Source organism: Rattus rattus, chromosome 6 (genome assembly GCF_011064425.1).
Source record: "Rattus rattus isolate New Zealand chromosome 6, Rrattus_CSIRO_v1, whole genome shotgun sequence".
In the NCBI taxonomy this organism is placed as follows: domain Eukaryota; kingdom Metazoa; phylum Chordata; class Mammalia; order Rodentia; family Muridae; genus Rattus; species Rattus rattus.
In genome coordinates this window covers 4,342,778-4,357,328 of record NC_046159.1, presented here as the reverse complement: position 1 = coordinate 4,357,328, position 14,551 = coordinate 4,342,778, and the positions used below count along the sequence as shown (strand labels likewise).

General features: G+C 48.0%; 1 protein-coding gene across 1 annotated transcript; it reads right to left on the bottom strand.

Moving 5' to 3' along the window:
• Positions 1–351: 351 nt before the first annotated feature.
• Positions 352–661, bottom strand: LOC116904508 (40S ribosomal protein S29). Its single transcript, XM_032907298.1, has one exon. It carries the CDS (start codon positions 628–630, stop codon positions 460–462), a length of 171 nt encoding a protein of 56 aa, XP_032763189.1. The 5' UTR covers positions 631–661; the 3' UTR covers positions 352–459.
• Between the last annotated feature and the right edge of the window lie 13,890 nt (positions 662–14,551).

The window sequence follows — 14,551 nt, the reverse complement described above, 5'->3', positions numbered from 1 at the left end:
TCTTTACTTCCTTCCTTCAATTCTTCCTTCCTTGCTCCCTCCCTCCCACTGTCCATCCCTCTCTCAATATCTGTGCTGGGATCAAACCCAGAGCCTCACCACGCTGACCAAATGCTATTCCACTGAATTACATCTCTAACCCTGCCCTCTTTTGATGTGGACACCCGTCATTGGCTTTCTCATTCACCCTTTCCCAATATGGCCTACCTCAGCTTGCTTATATCCAGAGACCCTACCTCTAACAATGCCATAATCATATATTCAGTGTGGGTAAGAGGTTTGGGGGACACTTCAACCCACAAAAAAGGACGCTCAGCTGAAACTCTTTTTTTTTTTTTTTTTTTTTTTTTTGGCCTTCAGTTTTTTTATTCTGTGTGCACAAAGACTAGCATGATTGGTATCACAGGGTAGACAGTTGGTTTCTCTGGGTAGACAGTCAGAATCATCCATTCAGGTCGCTTAGTCCAACTTAATGAAGCCTATGTCCTTCGCGTACTGACGGAAGCACTGTCGGCACATGTTCAGCCCGTATTTACGGATCAGACCGTGGCGGTTAGAGCAGACGCGGCAAGAGCGAGAACCCTGGCCGAACTTCCGCGGGTGACTCCAGTAGAGCTGCTGGTGACCCATCTTGCCTTCAGACGCCCAAGGAGGAAAAAAAAAAAAAAAAAAAAAACTCTTATTAGCGGGAACAAACCCACCCTAGTAACTTGGCGCCATTTTGGTACTAAAGAGAAGGGCAAAGAGGGCGTCTCCTGGGTCATTTTTAAGGAGTCATGATATTTGCTTGCACGGTTCAGGAGCTAAGTTAAGTCTTTCAGTCACTGGGCCCTCAAAGTAGCTGGTGAGCATTCAGCAACAGGGCAATACTGGGTGCATAGAAAGACTGGTCCCTCCGAACTCCCAAGTCTCTGGGGGTGCACCTATCGACTCCCAGTTACATCCCAGCAGTGGAGGCTTCCGGCCTGGGACACCCTCAGTACACCAATACAGGTCACAGCCTCTGTATCTGCCCCCAGGTCCTGCCCCTCCCTCAGCGCTGCTCTCTGGGGTAGCTCTCAAGGGCCAGTTTCTGGATTTCTCAGCACTGCAAGCCACAGAGCTGGGGAAGTTGCCTGCTGGGGGAGTTCTCTACCCTCCACCGTCCTTCCTCTACTCTGCAGATTTCTGCCCCAGCCCTTTGCCTGACCCACCCTTGCTTCAGGTACGCCAGGATCTGCCATCCCCTTCAGATTTTTACTCTACCCCTCTGGTGGCCAGAGTGGCTTCCGTCCTTCAGGAGCCCCTGCACAGCAGATGCTTCTACCTGTGGTAGACTCTCAGCTGCCAGTGGTGAACTTCGGCTCCCTGCCGCCAGCGCCACCCCCTGCTCCACCTCCTCTTTCTCTGTTACCTGTGGGTCCTGCTCTCCAGCCCCCCAACCTGGCTGTGCGGCCCCCACCTGCTCCTGCTGCCCCGGTCTTACCTTCACCCGCCAGGCCCTTCCCCGCTAGCTTGGGGCGAGCGGAGCTGCATCCAGTAGAGCTAAAGCCTTTCCAGGATTACCGAAAGCTGAGCAGCAACCTTGGGGGTCCTGGGTCATCACCGGCTCCCCCATCTGGAAGGCCCTTCTCTGGTCTCAATTCCCGGCTCAAGGCCCCACCTTCCACCTACAGTGGAGTATTCCGGACTCAGCCCATTGACCTCTACCAGCAGGCTTCCCCACCAGATGCCCTGCGCTGGATGCCGAAGCCTTGGGAACGGACAGGGCCACCTTCTCGAGAAGGGCCTCCCAAGAGCAGAGGAGCCTGGCCCCGGGGAGAAGGAGCCTGGATTGCCTCCACCCCGCTGAGGGAGTTCCCCTTGACCCCATCCCCGGGGCTTGTATATAGATTATAAATATATAAGGGGGAAAGGGTGGGTGGGGAGGGGTCGTGGGTCTGGAGTCTCACTGCCCCTCTTCTCTTCCCCTAGTCCCCTATCCCTGGGGCTGTTTGTTAAAAAAGAATAATAAAAGAATTTAAAAAAAAAAAAAAGAAAGAAAGAAAGAAAGACTGGTCCTCAGCCCAACCAGAGGTGGAAAGCGGGACTACCCCTTCCCCTCCTGCGTGCTCGCAGAAGTCCTGGACTCGAGAGTGTTGTGTGCTTCCTTCACTAACCAACGTTGATCTATCACCTCCCGTGGCCCTGCTGGCGGGTCAGTGTTAGGGACCAAATGCTGGGCCAAGGAGGCTGCCATCTGTTCTTGAGAGTTTCAGTCTCATCCAAACAAGGTGAGAGTCTGGGAGTGACGCTGGGGCTGTGGCTGCTGTTGGTAATAAAGGAATTAAGTTTTCTAAGTTAACGCTTCGGAGCCATCCACACACTTTTAGGACTATAGCAATATGATGACCTGTGACCTTTCCAAACCGACTCCTTCAGCTGGTGAGACGTATCCCCAAGACGTCATCGGAACATCATGCATGCTGCTGCTCAGTGGCCCACCCCCAGATGCCCCAGTTTTGCTTCAGTGCCCCTCTCTTTAGCCTCTCCTGCCAGCATATAACACGCATTCTCTGGAGACTGGCTGGAAGACTTCCGGCACTCAACTCACGGAATCGATCACTATTCTAGTCCCAGCCAACCGTCTCCATGAGCTCTTGGACCCCTCTGTGGCTGCTTCTGATAACTTCCCTCCTTTTTAAGCCTTCTGACCATCCTTGTAAAACTACACATACGGCTGCAGCGCAGTGGTTAGGAGAGAGCAGGGCTTGGCTCCTTTCTCTGTACTGAGCATCTAGCACATACAGGGTAGAGGCAAGCGCTCGTCAAATGTCGGCTTCATTCTCTTTCCCGAGTATCCAGTGTACGAGTGCCTTCGGCTACTGCAGGCAGTCTAGGCGTAAAGCTCCAAGTGTTCTTATTAGGATCTAAACAAAGAAGACCATCACAGTTCAAAAGAGTTAAGATTTTACAAGAATTGATGTCTTTTGAAACTTGGGCTTTCCCTGCAGGCCTCAATCCTTGAGGGAGCTTTCTCTCCTCTTGGGGTGAGCTTCCTTTCCTTTGGGGTGAGCTTCCTCTCCTCTTGGGGCGAGCTTCCTTTCCTTTGGGGTGAGCTTCCTTTCCTTTGGGGTGAGCTTCCTCTCCTCTGGTTCAGTCTGCTCTCTAGTGGAAGTCAAAGTCATTCACTGTTCAGTTTCATCAACCTCCAAATGAAAGTTTGCTGGCTGAATACATCCACCAGGAGCATCTACGGATGAGTGTGAACATAGTACCGTGAGGGGCTCCCGTGTGTGTGTGTGTGTGTGTGTGTGTGTGTGTTTGCACGCTGCTTCGTGCATATGCAGGTGCACGTGGCTACATGTGCATGCGTGTGTTCATGGGAGCAGATGTCACAGATCAGTCTCAGGTGTCATTCTTCAGGGGCCACCCCATCTTTCCTTGTGAGACAGGGCGTTCACTTGATCGGGACCCACAAGTTTGGTTAAGCTGACTAGGCATGGAGCCCAGGATCTGAGGGAGGAGATTACAAGTGGGCACAGCCTGACCAGCTGGGGTTTGGAGACAACGCCTCGCTGTATAGCTTTGTGAGTGCTTGGTTGGCATCAGGTCCTCAAGCTTCCATGGCTAGGACTTCACCAACAGGGCCGCCATCCCCTCTGCCCTCGGTTCCCTTCCCTTCTGTAGTAATGAGCACCCTGAGTCTTTGAAGACAGGAAAACCACCATTCGCTGCCAGAGCGAACACCCGCTGATCGTTTTACCCTTTAGGCTGGAACCCATAACTAGGTTTGGGAGCTATATTGAGAGATAGCGATTTCCCATGAAAACCATCTGGTCAACCCTGAGCTCTTTGTTCAAAGAACATACTAGAGTCTACTCCGTACCTAGTGTCTGCATAAGCTCTTGGATGTAGATTACGTCTGATATTCCCACTCTGCCTTTTAAAAATGTGCTGTGACTGTCCTTGTGAATGCAAGCCAGGGTCTTCCAGAAGGGACAGACTGGTAATGGTGGTGCACATAAGCATGGGTTGGCTGGGAGTCTAACTGTGTGGGATACCAAACAGACTAATTACCAGGGTTGGTGGTAGAGTCAGAGCCTAAAACAATCAGGCAGAGCTAAACCAGACTAGCATAGTCAGACTTCCGAACTGGCACACAGCATATTAGGTAGCTCTCTTTATGTCCAAATATAGATATTGACTCACACAGTCTGGGTTACCATCTGAGGGCAAAATGACATCATCCAAGGAGGCAGGATGACATCACCCCATCAGTGTTTCTTGTCTGTCTGGCTTGGGGGACAAGACATTTTCAGTTCCCATTTCTCAGGATTTCCATTAGTTTCTCTGAAACCCTCTCCTCCTTAAGAGAAGCTACATTAGCTCCTGCCTATCTTTAAATTTCCTGCACGTTGCTAAGATTTTCCCATGTCTGACGTGGTAACTGGTTCCCACCCCGTCCATTCTCCAGGAATTGATCTTAAAGGACCCACTAAGAGCAGTCTTGTTTTTCTGGACCTATGTGCCATTGTTGGGCTATTGACCAGCTCCCTTCTCCCTGTCTCCCTGTGCTTGACTCGTAGTCCTAGAATTCTGCAAGGCTCTTCTTAGGAGCTTTTTCCTCTAGAAGTTGCCATCAGTGTTACGTGTAGCTGGATCTCAACCCTCTGCTCCACCCACAAGCCCAGCTGGGCAGCACATCCCTTGTTTGCCCACATTTTGTTGTACACAGTGCCCGTTCAGTGTGTGAACACTTGTTCCCCCGGGTTATGGCATTGTTTAGGTTATAGAACCTTTGGGGATGGAGCTGAAGAAAGTGGGTCATGGTGAGCAAGTCTAGAGGCTCCATCATCTGTCCTCACTCTCTGCTTCCTGTTCCTCCGTGTTGTGAGGGACCAGAGTCTGAGCTGCATATGCTGGCCACCATCTCTTGCCCTCATGCCCTCCCTCATGAGAGACTGCACTCTCAAAGCCTAAATAAACCCTCCCTCCCTTAGCTAGCCATTGTCAGGCAGTTTGCCTCGGTGCAACAGTAATACAGTAACTGAAACACTAGCCTTCAAACCAATAGACTCAGGTCTCTGCTCCACCAGAGGATCCTCCATTTTCTTACTCGTTTTCAGGAAAACACGCAGAGTATACTGGAAGACTGTTGAATGCTCCAGTACTTGGTCTCAACAAGTCCTTTGTACTCCTTTCCCGCCAAGTTGCCTTGCTGCCCCTTGCACACGCCTTTTAATCACCCAGCTCTCTGCCTTCTACAAAAATCCTATAAATCCCACTCCATACAACTCAAGCACTCTCCTGCGTCTTTCTCCGTACCTTCCTGCAGGCTGCCTGGGCTAATGGGTAGGAGCTGGGCTTCCTCACTATTTCCATGCTTTCATTTTCTATTTAATGAGTGTAACAATTTGTTAATTTGTTTCAAGTGTAACAATCCTCGTATTTTGTTACTCCGAGCTTTGCACCTGGCTTGCTTGTACCTAGTACAGAAGCCATTCACCTCACACAGTGACTTCTGGAGAGCTGTGACTTCACTGTCTGTTTGTTCCTATCCCTGTCACTGGACCCACAGCCTTGTAGGTCACTGTGCCCTCAAATAAACCGTTTTCCCATTGAATCGAACTTATTTTTCAAAGCTAATTAATTGTTTTGCTGCCTAAAGTGCATGTGTATGTGTGTTTGAGAGACAATAAGGAAGGCCTTTATCACAGATCACTGTATCTTGGGCCATATTTAGTGTTTCGTGACAAACTGTCTTCCATCTCTTTACATCGTTAACGTGGAGGGGAAAGGCAGCCCATGCTTTCTTATCCCCGACGCCTCCTAAGGCAGGTGGCTCCTGTGCATGGCCATCTCGTCAGTGTCTAACCTCTCTCTGGACAAAAGGCTCACTTGGTTAAATTGAGTCAATTCTTCTAAAACTCGAGGGTGTCATTTAGTACATTTCTTCTCCTAGATTAAACAGAGCCCAGGAATATGTTATCTTGGGTGCCTACAAGCTTTCATTTTGTTCAGCAGAGTGAGGAAGCCCAGCTCCTAGCTCACCCCGAACCTGATGGAGCTGGTCTGGGTACAGCAGTTGTAAGAGCACAGGTTTTGGTCTGTCACCTGCCAGGGAAGGCCACCTTCACCAGTGGCCTCCGACCAGGACTGCCCAGTGGAAGACTCCAGCTAGACACCAGAAACACAACACAAGCTCCTGCTTTTCATTGGATAATCATCTGTATCTTGAATTCTTGATGACATCTCTATAGTGCTGGGAATCAGACCCAGGACCCACACACAACACAAAGCCACACCCTTTTGGTTTTTTTTGTTTGTTTGTTTGCTTATTCTTTTGAGACAGTATCCTATATTGGAGTCCAGGCTGGCATGGAACTCACTGTGTACCCCAGGCTAACCTTAACATCATCAGACAACTCTTCTGCCTCAGACTCCAAAATGCTAGAATTATAGACAATCTTGCTGAGACAGAGAACGTGGTTCAAGAGACATTAAGATTAGCTTATGAGGGGTTGGGGACGTAGCTCACTGAATAAAGCACTTAGCCTACAGCGTAAGGACCCCAGAATCAGATCCCTCAGAACGCAGGTAAAGCAGAGTGTAAGTAAGAGTGTGCCTCTGCAGTCCTAGCCCCCTACAGAAAGATGGGAGACGCAGACCAGCCAGCCTGGTATGCACAGTGGCCAACAGGAGACCCTGCTTCAAACAAGATGGAGGTAAGGACTGACATCCTCCTCTGACCAACACATGCGTGCCACGACACATGCACATTTGATCTCTCTCTCTCTCTCTCTCTCTCTCTCTCTCTCTCTCACACACACACACACACACACACACACACACACACACACACACACACAAAGAAAGAAAAAAGAGAAAGTATTTTTTTTAACTTTTGGTTTTATTCCTGGGTGTGTGTAATCACATGTAAATGTAATGTAAATCACATGTGGTCGGGTGTAGAAACCAGGAGACGATGTCAGATTCCACTCAAGCTGAGGTTACAGGTGGTTGTGAGCGCCTAACTTGGGTGCTGGGAACCAAATTCGGCATACAAGCAGGCAAAACATCCATACACGTAAAATAAAAATAAACAAATATTCTTTTTTTTTTTTTTTTTGGTTCTTTTTTTTTTTTTTTTTTTAAGGCGGGGGACCGAACCCAGGGCCTTGCGCTTCCTAGGTAAGCGCTCTCCCCCTGAGCTAAATCCCAGCCCCACAAATATTCTTTTTTAAAAAATGACCAAAACCCTGTCTCTGCCAAGGGGTCCTGTAGGCAGGGTGGCTGCTTTCTGCGTCTGCCTGCCTGCTCTTGTTTTTCTGTCTCCCTGGGTCACAAGATCCCTGGAGGGAAACTAGGCATTGTGTGTGTGTGTGTGTGTGTGTGTGTGTGTGTGTGTGTGTGTGCACGTGCAAGAGTGCGTGTGTAAAGCTGGATAGAGCCGTTGCCAGGTTCCCCGCTCTCTAGTACAAGCAGCGTGGAACTGGGCTTGTCACACCAACTTGGAGGAATTAGAGTGTGTACGCTGTGCTGACAATTTTAAGCAGCATTGAGAACTAGGTCCCCAAACTGAACAGTTAAAAGCCGTGCCATGCCAACATCCCCACAGGAGTGCCTCAGGAGGCTGAGAGGGGCCTTTGTTCTCCAAAAAGTTTAATCCTTCGGATGCCCTTGGGTGACCCCAGTGGACTTTTGAAGCACCTGTCTTCCTGCTGCTGGGCCTCTCACAGTAACTGTGGGCGGGTCTCTTCCATCCTAACCGCCTGTTCTGAGGCTGCCTGTAGGACAGACAGCTATTGAGTTCCTCTCTATAGTCACCAACTTTGATTGAGTTTTGAATTGTCTTGAATTCTTAGGATTAATCACAAAGCAGGCTTTCAGCAAACATCTAAAAGAAGGTACCACAGTCGGTTTGACATCTTTTGTTACTAAATGAATAGTAGACTGCATTTATCTCACGGGGGAAAAATGACGAAAGAAAATATCACACTGTGTAGAATAATTGTGTTTTGGAAAAGCACACTTTAGACTCCCAGCAGATCTGAGCAGAGGATGTTCCCAATCGCCTCACGTGGGGTTTTCTATTTTTAAGTCTAAAAAAAAAAAAAAACCAGAATGCCCAGCATTCTGTTTCTATCTGTGGAGACGGTCTAGGCTGCTTCCTCACTGCCTGTCAAATTATCTGCCTGAGAGTCTCGTCCGTCCAGCCAAGAACATAAGCACTGCTTCTCAGATGACCCGGAAGCCATTAGGAACAGGGGTCCAGATGCAAGATTGGCTCAGTCACTTCCACCTGAGAAACCCTGGGCCAGCAACCCTAGCGGACGGCCTCACCTCCCCATTTGTAACATCACAGTCACTGGGAAGGTTGAAGGGCTTCCTGCTTCTAAAGTGATTAGATAGAGGCTGGCGTGTAGTGAGTACCACGTAGGAGTTGCTAGCATGGCATTTTATCTCCGTCTAATCCTGATTTACACACACCCCCATCAGAGATAGGGCAGAAGACATTATTAGTCATTTTTCTGCCAGTGTGAGATCAGTTACACATGTAGCAAGCACATCTGGCATTAAAAACAAGTCAGGTGTGTAACAAACATGTGTTGTTGTTTACGGTTCTTGCTACTGTTTATTATTTCTTTTTTTAATTGGATATTTTTAATTTACATTTCAAATGTTATCCCCTTTCCCGGTTTCCCATCCATAAGCCCCCTATTCCATTCCCTCTTCCCTTTCTTCTTTGAAGGTGTTTCCCCCTCCCCAACCACCCACCCCCTACAAATGCTGTTGTTAAAATATCAAGATTACATTTAATTTAATTTTAAGGACAAAATACACTTATTTTCAATATATGTTTAAGTGAAAAAATCGGGTCATACAAAATATATATTATGAGCTACACTTTGTTGAGACAGGATGTATTGTATAAGAAGGCAAAGGGGCGGGGTTGGGGATTTAGCTCAGTGGTAGAGCGCTTGCCTAGCAAGCGCAAGGCCCTGGGTTCGGTCCCCAGCTCTGAAAAAAGAAAAAAAAAAAAAAAAAAAAAAAAAAAGGGGCTGTGAACAGACACCAAAAGGTGCCGGTGAACAGACACCACAAAGTTTGAAATACCTGTTTTGGAATTGTGAAATTATAGATGGTTTCTGCTGTTTTCTTTTTTTAAAAGTCTACATCTTTTAAATTATCTCTAATACATTTTACTGTAAAGTAAAATCTAACATTATTAATCACATCATGGTTAAATGTTTATAGTTTATTTTTCTCCTCATGGAAATCTCTAAGGAAAAATTTTTTTTCCTCAAAGATTTGCTTTTGTGTGTATGAGTATTTGCTGTATCTGTTTGTCACTGTGTGTGCAGTACCAATGGGGGCCAGAAGGGGGCATCACAGATGATTGTGAGCCAAGACGAGGATGCTGGGAACCAAACCTGGGTCCTCTGCACTCCCAGCGAGTGCTCTTAACTGCTGAACCACCTCTCCAGCCCCTCGTTCTCAGTTATAGGTGACTTGTGAAGAACTAGCTTAATGTTGCTTTATTTTATCTAACTGTGTTACTTGTTTTTCTTGTCACCATGACAAAGTTCCTGGCAGAAGCAGCTTGAGGGAGGACTTATTTTGGGTCATGTATCAGGGGTGCAGGCATCATGCCACGGCCAGCATGGAGGAACCACCTGATCTGTGGTATCAGGGGCTGAGAATTGTTCGCACAGTGGCTGACCAGGAAGGGTGCTTGGCCCAAACCCAGAGATGGGTACCGCCTTCAAGCCACACCCACCCACACCCATTCCTGTGACCTAGTTCTGCGAGTCTGACCACAGTTTAAGGTTCTATAACTTCCCAGAACAATGCTAACAGCTGGGGACCATATGTTCAAACACAGGAGCCCATTGGGAGCATTTCCTATCCATGCTTATAAAGCCCTTTTCACATTCATGCATTCTGTGAGTGACTGATGGGGGCGGGGCATATAGCCCATGAGTGGAAGTCAGGTGACAGCTGGGTGCGATGCGGGGGGGGGGGGGGGGGGGGCGGTGCTCACCTTTGACCACATGGCTCCCAGAGATTGAACTCAGGTCACCAGGCTTGGCAGCTCTCTCCCTTACCCACCCACCCACCCATCTGGATGCTACCTATCCCCATTCACATTTTTTTAAAACTTGGATTATTTCTTTATTCAATCATTTCATTTTTTAAAAATTATTTTATTTATTTACCTTCCAAAAGTTGTCTCCCTTCCTGGTCCCCTCTCCCAGAGTTCTTCACTTCCTCCCCCTCCCCCACCTCTGACATGGTGCTCCCTCACCTGTCACTCACTCCCACCTCACCCCCACCAGTATCCCTCTTCCCTGGGGCATTAAGTTTCCACAGGATTAAGCACATCCTCTCCCACTGAGCCCATACAAGGCAGTTCTCTGCCATACATGTGCTGGGGACCATGAACCAGCCCGTGCTTGCTTCTTGGTTTTCTCGACATAGTCTCTGGGAACTCTGAGGGGTCCAATTAGTTGATATTGTTGTTCTTCTTATGGGGTTGCAATTCTCTTCAGGTCCTTCAGTCTTTCCTCTAACCCTTCCATATTGGTCAGTTCAGTGGTTGGTTGTAAGTATCTGCATCTGTCTCAGTCAGCTGCTGGTAGAGCCTCTCAGAGAACAGCCATGCTAGGCTCCTGTATGCACACACAATATGGCATCCGTAATAGTGTCAGGGTTTGGTGCCTGCACATGGGGTGGATCCCGAGTTGACCTGGTCACTGGGTGGCCTTTCCTTCAGTCTCTGCTCCATTTTTTTTCCCTGCATTTCCTTTAGACAGGAACAATTCTGGGTTAAATGTTTTTTGAAGATTGATGTGTGTGGCCCCCTGCCTCAACTGGGGGCATATCTACCTACTGGACATGGTCTCTTCTGGTTCTCTCTCCCCATTGTTGAGCATTTCGGCTAATGTCATCCCCATTGAGGTCTGGTAGCCTCCCACTTCCCAGGTCTTTTGCTGTGTGTCCCAGGCTAATTCCAGACTCTCTCAGACTCAGCTCCCTTAGCACTGGGACCTCAGAGGGTTCCTCCCCACCTAGCACCTAATCCATCCATGTTTTAAAAACAGTTCATTACACCAAACCTGAGAACGGAAGTGGTCCCTGGGAGACAAAATAACTTTTAATTATGTTTTTTCAATTGAGTGAATAGCTAAATTTGTAGGGAATTATCCATGAGGGAAGGCTGACGGCTACGTTGAAGGAGTTACAGCCCTATTGTGTTGTGTTCTGCTGCTGTTTCTGAGAACCCTGTCCTTTTCTAATGAGACAGAAAGGGAGTGGGTCTGGAGAGGAGGGAGGGTGGGGAGGAACCGGGAGGAGTAGAGGGAGGGGAACTATAATCAGGGTATATCGTATGAGAAAAGAGTCTATTCTCAACAAAGGGTGGGGGAGCGGAAAGAGGGCTGTGTGGCCTGTCATCTCTCCATTTCTGTCACCGGAGTGGCTCTCCTGCACCAGGTACTTCTGGCTTCCTCTCTTCTGCGCACCTGTGTTTTTCTTCAGACTCTGCTGTTGGATTCTTCCAATCTCATCGGGGACTCACCTGAACTCTTCAGGAGATGCCAGGCATTGCCATTTCAGCTCCGTTTCTGCCACCAAGGAGGTGGGCCTTCCTCTTTCTAAATGTTAGAAATCCAAAGGTCACAGACCGGGCAGCATGGAGAGGAAGAAATGGAGCTGAGGAAGTCGGTGGTCCATGATTCTCTGTGGACAGGCAATCTCTGCTCTCTTGATCCAAGTGTTAACCCACTGAACACTAAAAATACCTGTTTAGGCCTTGCTAAAACCCATGCGGCCAGCCTGTCAGCTGCTTGCTCCTTTTGTCCTGATTCTGAGTTTCCCCACTGGGTGGTAGACTTTCTAGCTTTATTGCTTAGATGTGCTCTCAGATTTAAGAGGAAAAGGCCTCAAAAATGACCCACTTTCCAGGGGGAACAAAAATTTTGTTTTACCATAACAGAAATTTTGTCATACTTTTTCAAAGTTTTAAGACACTGGGAAAGGTATTTTTTTTTAAAGAAATATTGAAAAATGTGTCACAAAAGAGGTCAAAATTTTTATTTAGAAAATCTACCATACAACAATCCACAGAGATTCCAGAAGCACAGATTAAAAACAAGCGAAGCTGTTTGTTCTCGTTATCTCCCGTCTCTGACTGCAGTGTGGGTTCTCATTCTTTATACTGTGAAGGCATTCGATTAATCACTGAGACTAGGTCAAGCAAAAGTTGTACTCACAAAACAGTACTTTTGCACCATATGAGATGGCGTATTTGTTTTATCATGGAGACAGAAAAGACACCAACACAGAACTGTAGTAACACCTGCTAGTGTGGGAACAGTCTAAGTAAAGAGCTCATAAAACCAACAGCTTACCCTCCAGCTACTGACCCTATTCAGTGCCTCCCTGATTAGAGCTCAGTGGACCAAGGCTACTCATCAAGTGTACGGATCTGATTTCAAATTGCGTCTGGAAGGCTGGAGGGTGGGAGTAAAAAGGCATTGTAAAGTGGAGACTGCTGAGCTGTTAGTTTCCCTGAGGGTGGTGACTGCTTTAGCTGGACAACCTTGGTGATGACAAAAGCCAGGGCTCTGAGGTTGTTATGAGAGAGGTTGGTTCCTGAGGGATGACACTAATTCGGGTGGGATCTCTTGCCCTGCGGATCTCTTCTTCCATCAGTGGCTAAATGTCCTGTGGATGGCAGAGGTGTGACATTCCTATCCTATATTGCTTTGAATGTGTGACTGGAGTCACCCTAAAGATGTTTCCATAAAGGCATGCTGGTTTGGAGTTCACTGGGATCCAAAGAGATCCCACACACTTACTAGGAATACATACTTAATACAAGGCTTCGCCACAGCCTCTAGATCGGTGGTTCTCAACCTATGGGTCTCGACCCACAAACAACCCTTTCGCAGGGGTCATCTAAGACCATCCAAAAACACAGATATTTAATTTACATCCTGATTCATAATAGTAGCAAAATTACAGTTATGAAGTAACAACGACAATAATTTAATAGTCCCCACAACACGAGGAACTGTATTGAAGGGTAGCAGCAAAGGGAAGGTTGAGAAGTGTTCATCTAGTTAGTGAGGAGAAAGGAGTAGTGTAGGGCGGTCCATAGCGGAGGGTCAGGAGAGGACTTTACATGAAGATTGTTGGGTACTTTGTTGTTGCTACAATATGATGCCTGAGGAGCAACTTAAGGATGCTCACTTCCTCTTCTTTTGACTGCGGCCCACGAGACGGCCCCACCCACATTTAGGGCGGGTCTTCCATCCTCATTATGACCCCTGTGGAGATCGTTTCACAGACACCAGCGTCTTTAAGCAACCACAACCTAAACATCTTTATCAGCGCCTGGGGATGTCCAATGCTTCTGCGTGGCCCAATCCCTCTGCGGAAAACAGAATGGTCAAGGCACCCTGATTTTCTGACAGGGCAAAACAGGGACCCAATGGTGAATGAGACGCTAAAGTGCCCGGCCATTCCGTGAGTGCTGGGCTGAAACTAAGAACGGACTCAGTCCCCATAGTGGGCACACTTCCCCCCCCCTCCCCCAGGACTGCGCTGCCACTGCCCGGTAGCGGCAGAGAAAACCCACTTGGTAAATAATGGAATGTATAAGGGAGGAGTCGCTAGGACCTGGCGTCTGAGTAGACAATGGATAAAGAGTAGAGCGCAAGAGAGGGAGCTCAGAAAGGGAACAGGCTGGTGCTCAGAGGACTCTGAGTGGAGTAAATGGGGACTCAGACGGTGTGGGTCAAGTTATACGATCCCACCCTTAGGAGAAATGGGTGGTTTCTGCTTATCTCCCAGAGTGCTGTGAGAAGCCTGGTCGAGGCTTCCAAGACTCGGTCACCTTTAGGCATATCCGCCTCATAAGGTTGTCGTGAGGGTCAAGAATAAAAGAAAAACAACTATAAACAACGGCATTGAGCCAGTGAGATGACTCAGCAGGTAAAGACCGGTGCCACAAAACTTGATGACTGAGTTTATCCCTAGGACCCACAAGGTGCAAGGAGAACTGGCTCCACCAAGTTGTCTCGTGACTTCTATTTGCTGGGGCGCATGCGTGCCTCAAGTAAAAAAACAAACGTTAAGAATTTTAAATAGCGGTTGCTAATCTCTTAGCGTCTGGGTATATATATTATTGATACAGGCCACATGATTCTGTGAGATGATTCGGCACTATTCTTATTTCATAGCTGGAGTAGGATGGGACTTAACCAGTACACACCACTCAAAGGGGTCCAGTCAGGCTCAGGCCTTTTCTAGTATAGAGCTTTTCAAGGAGACAAATCAGCAATGTATAGACCTAGAAGGGTTCATAGCAAAGATTAGAACACTAGCATCTGGAACAGGGGAGGGGCTTTACTCAATGACTGAACACTGGCCTACCGTTTGCAATCCCTGGACCCCATCTGAAGGAATAGATAACAGGAGGCCTATGGTAAGGCCCCGCCTTTCATCATCCCAGCATGCCTTTTGGGCTCAAAGCCAACGCTATATTGGTTTTCTCAGTGACTGATTTTCCGGAAAACCGTGA

Excerpts from the sequence above, each read along its gene's own strand:
- LOC116904508 (XM_032907298.1), bottom strand. The coding sequence starts at position 630 with ATGGGTCACCAGCAGCTCTACTGGAGTCACCCGCGGAAGTTCGGCCAG.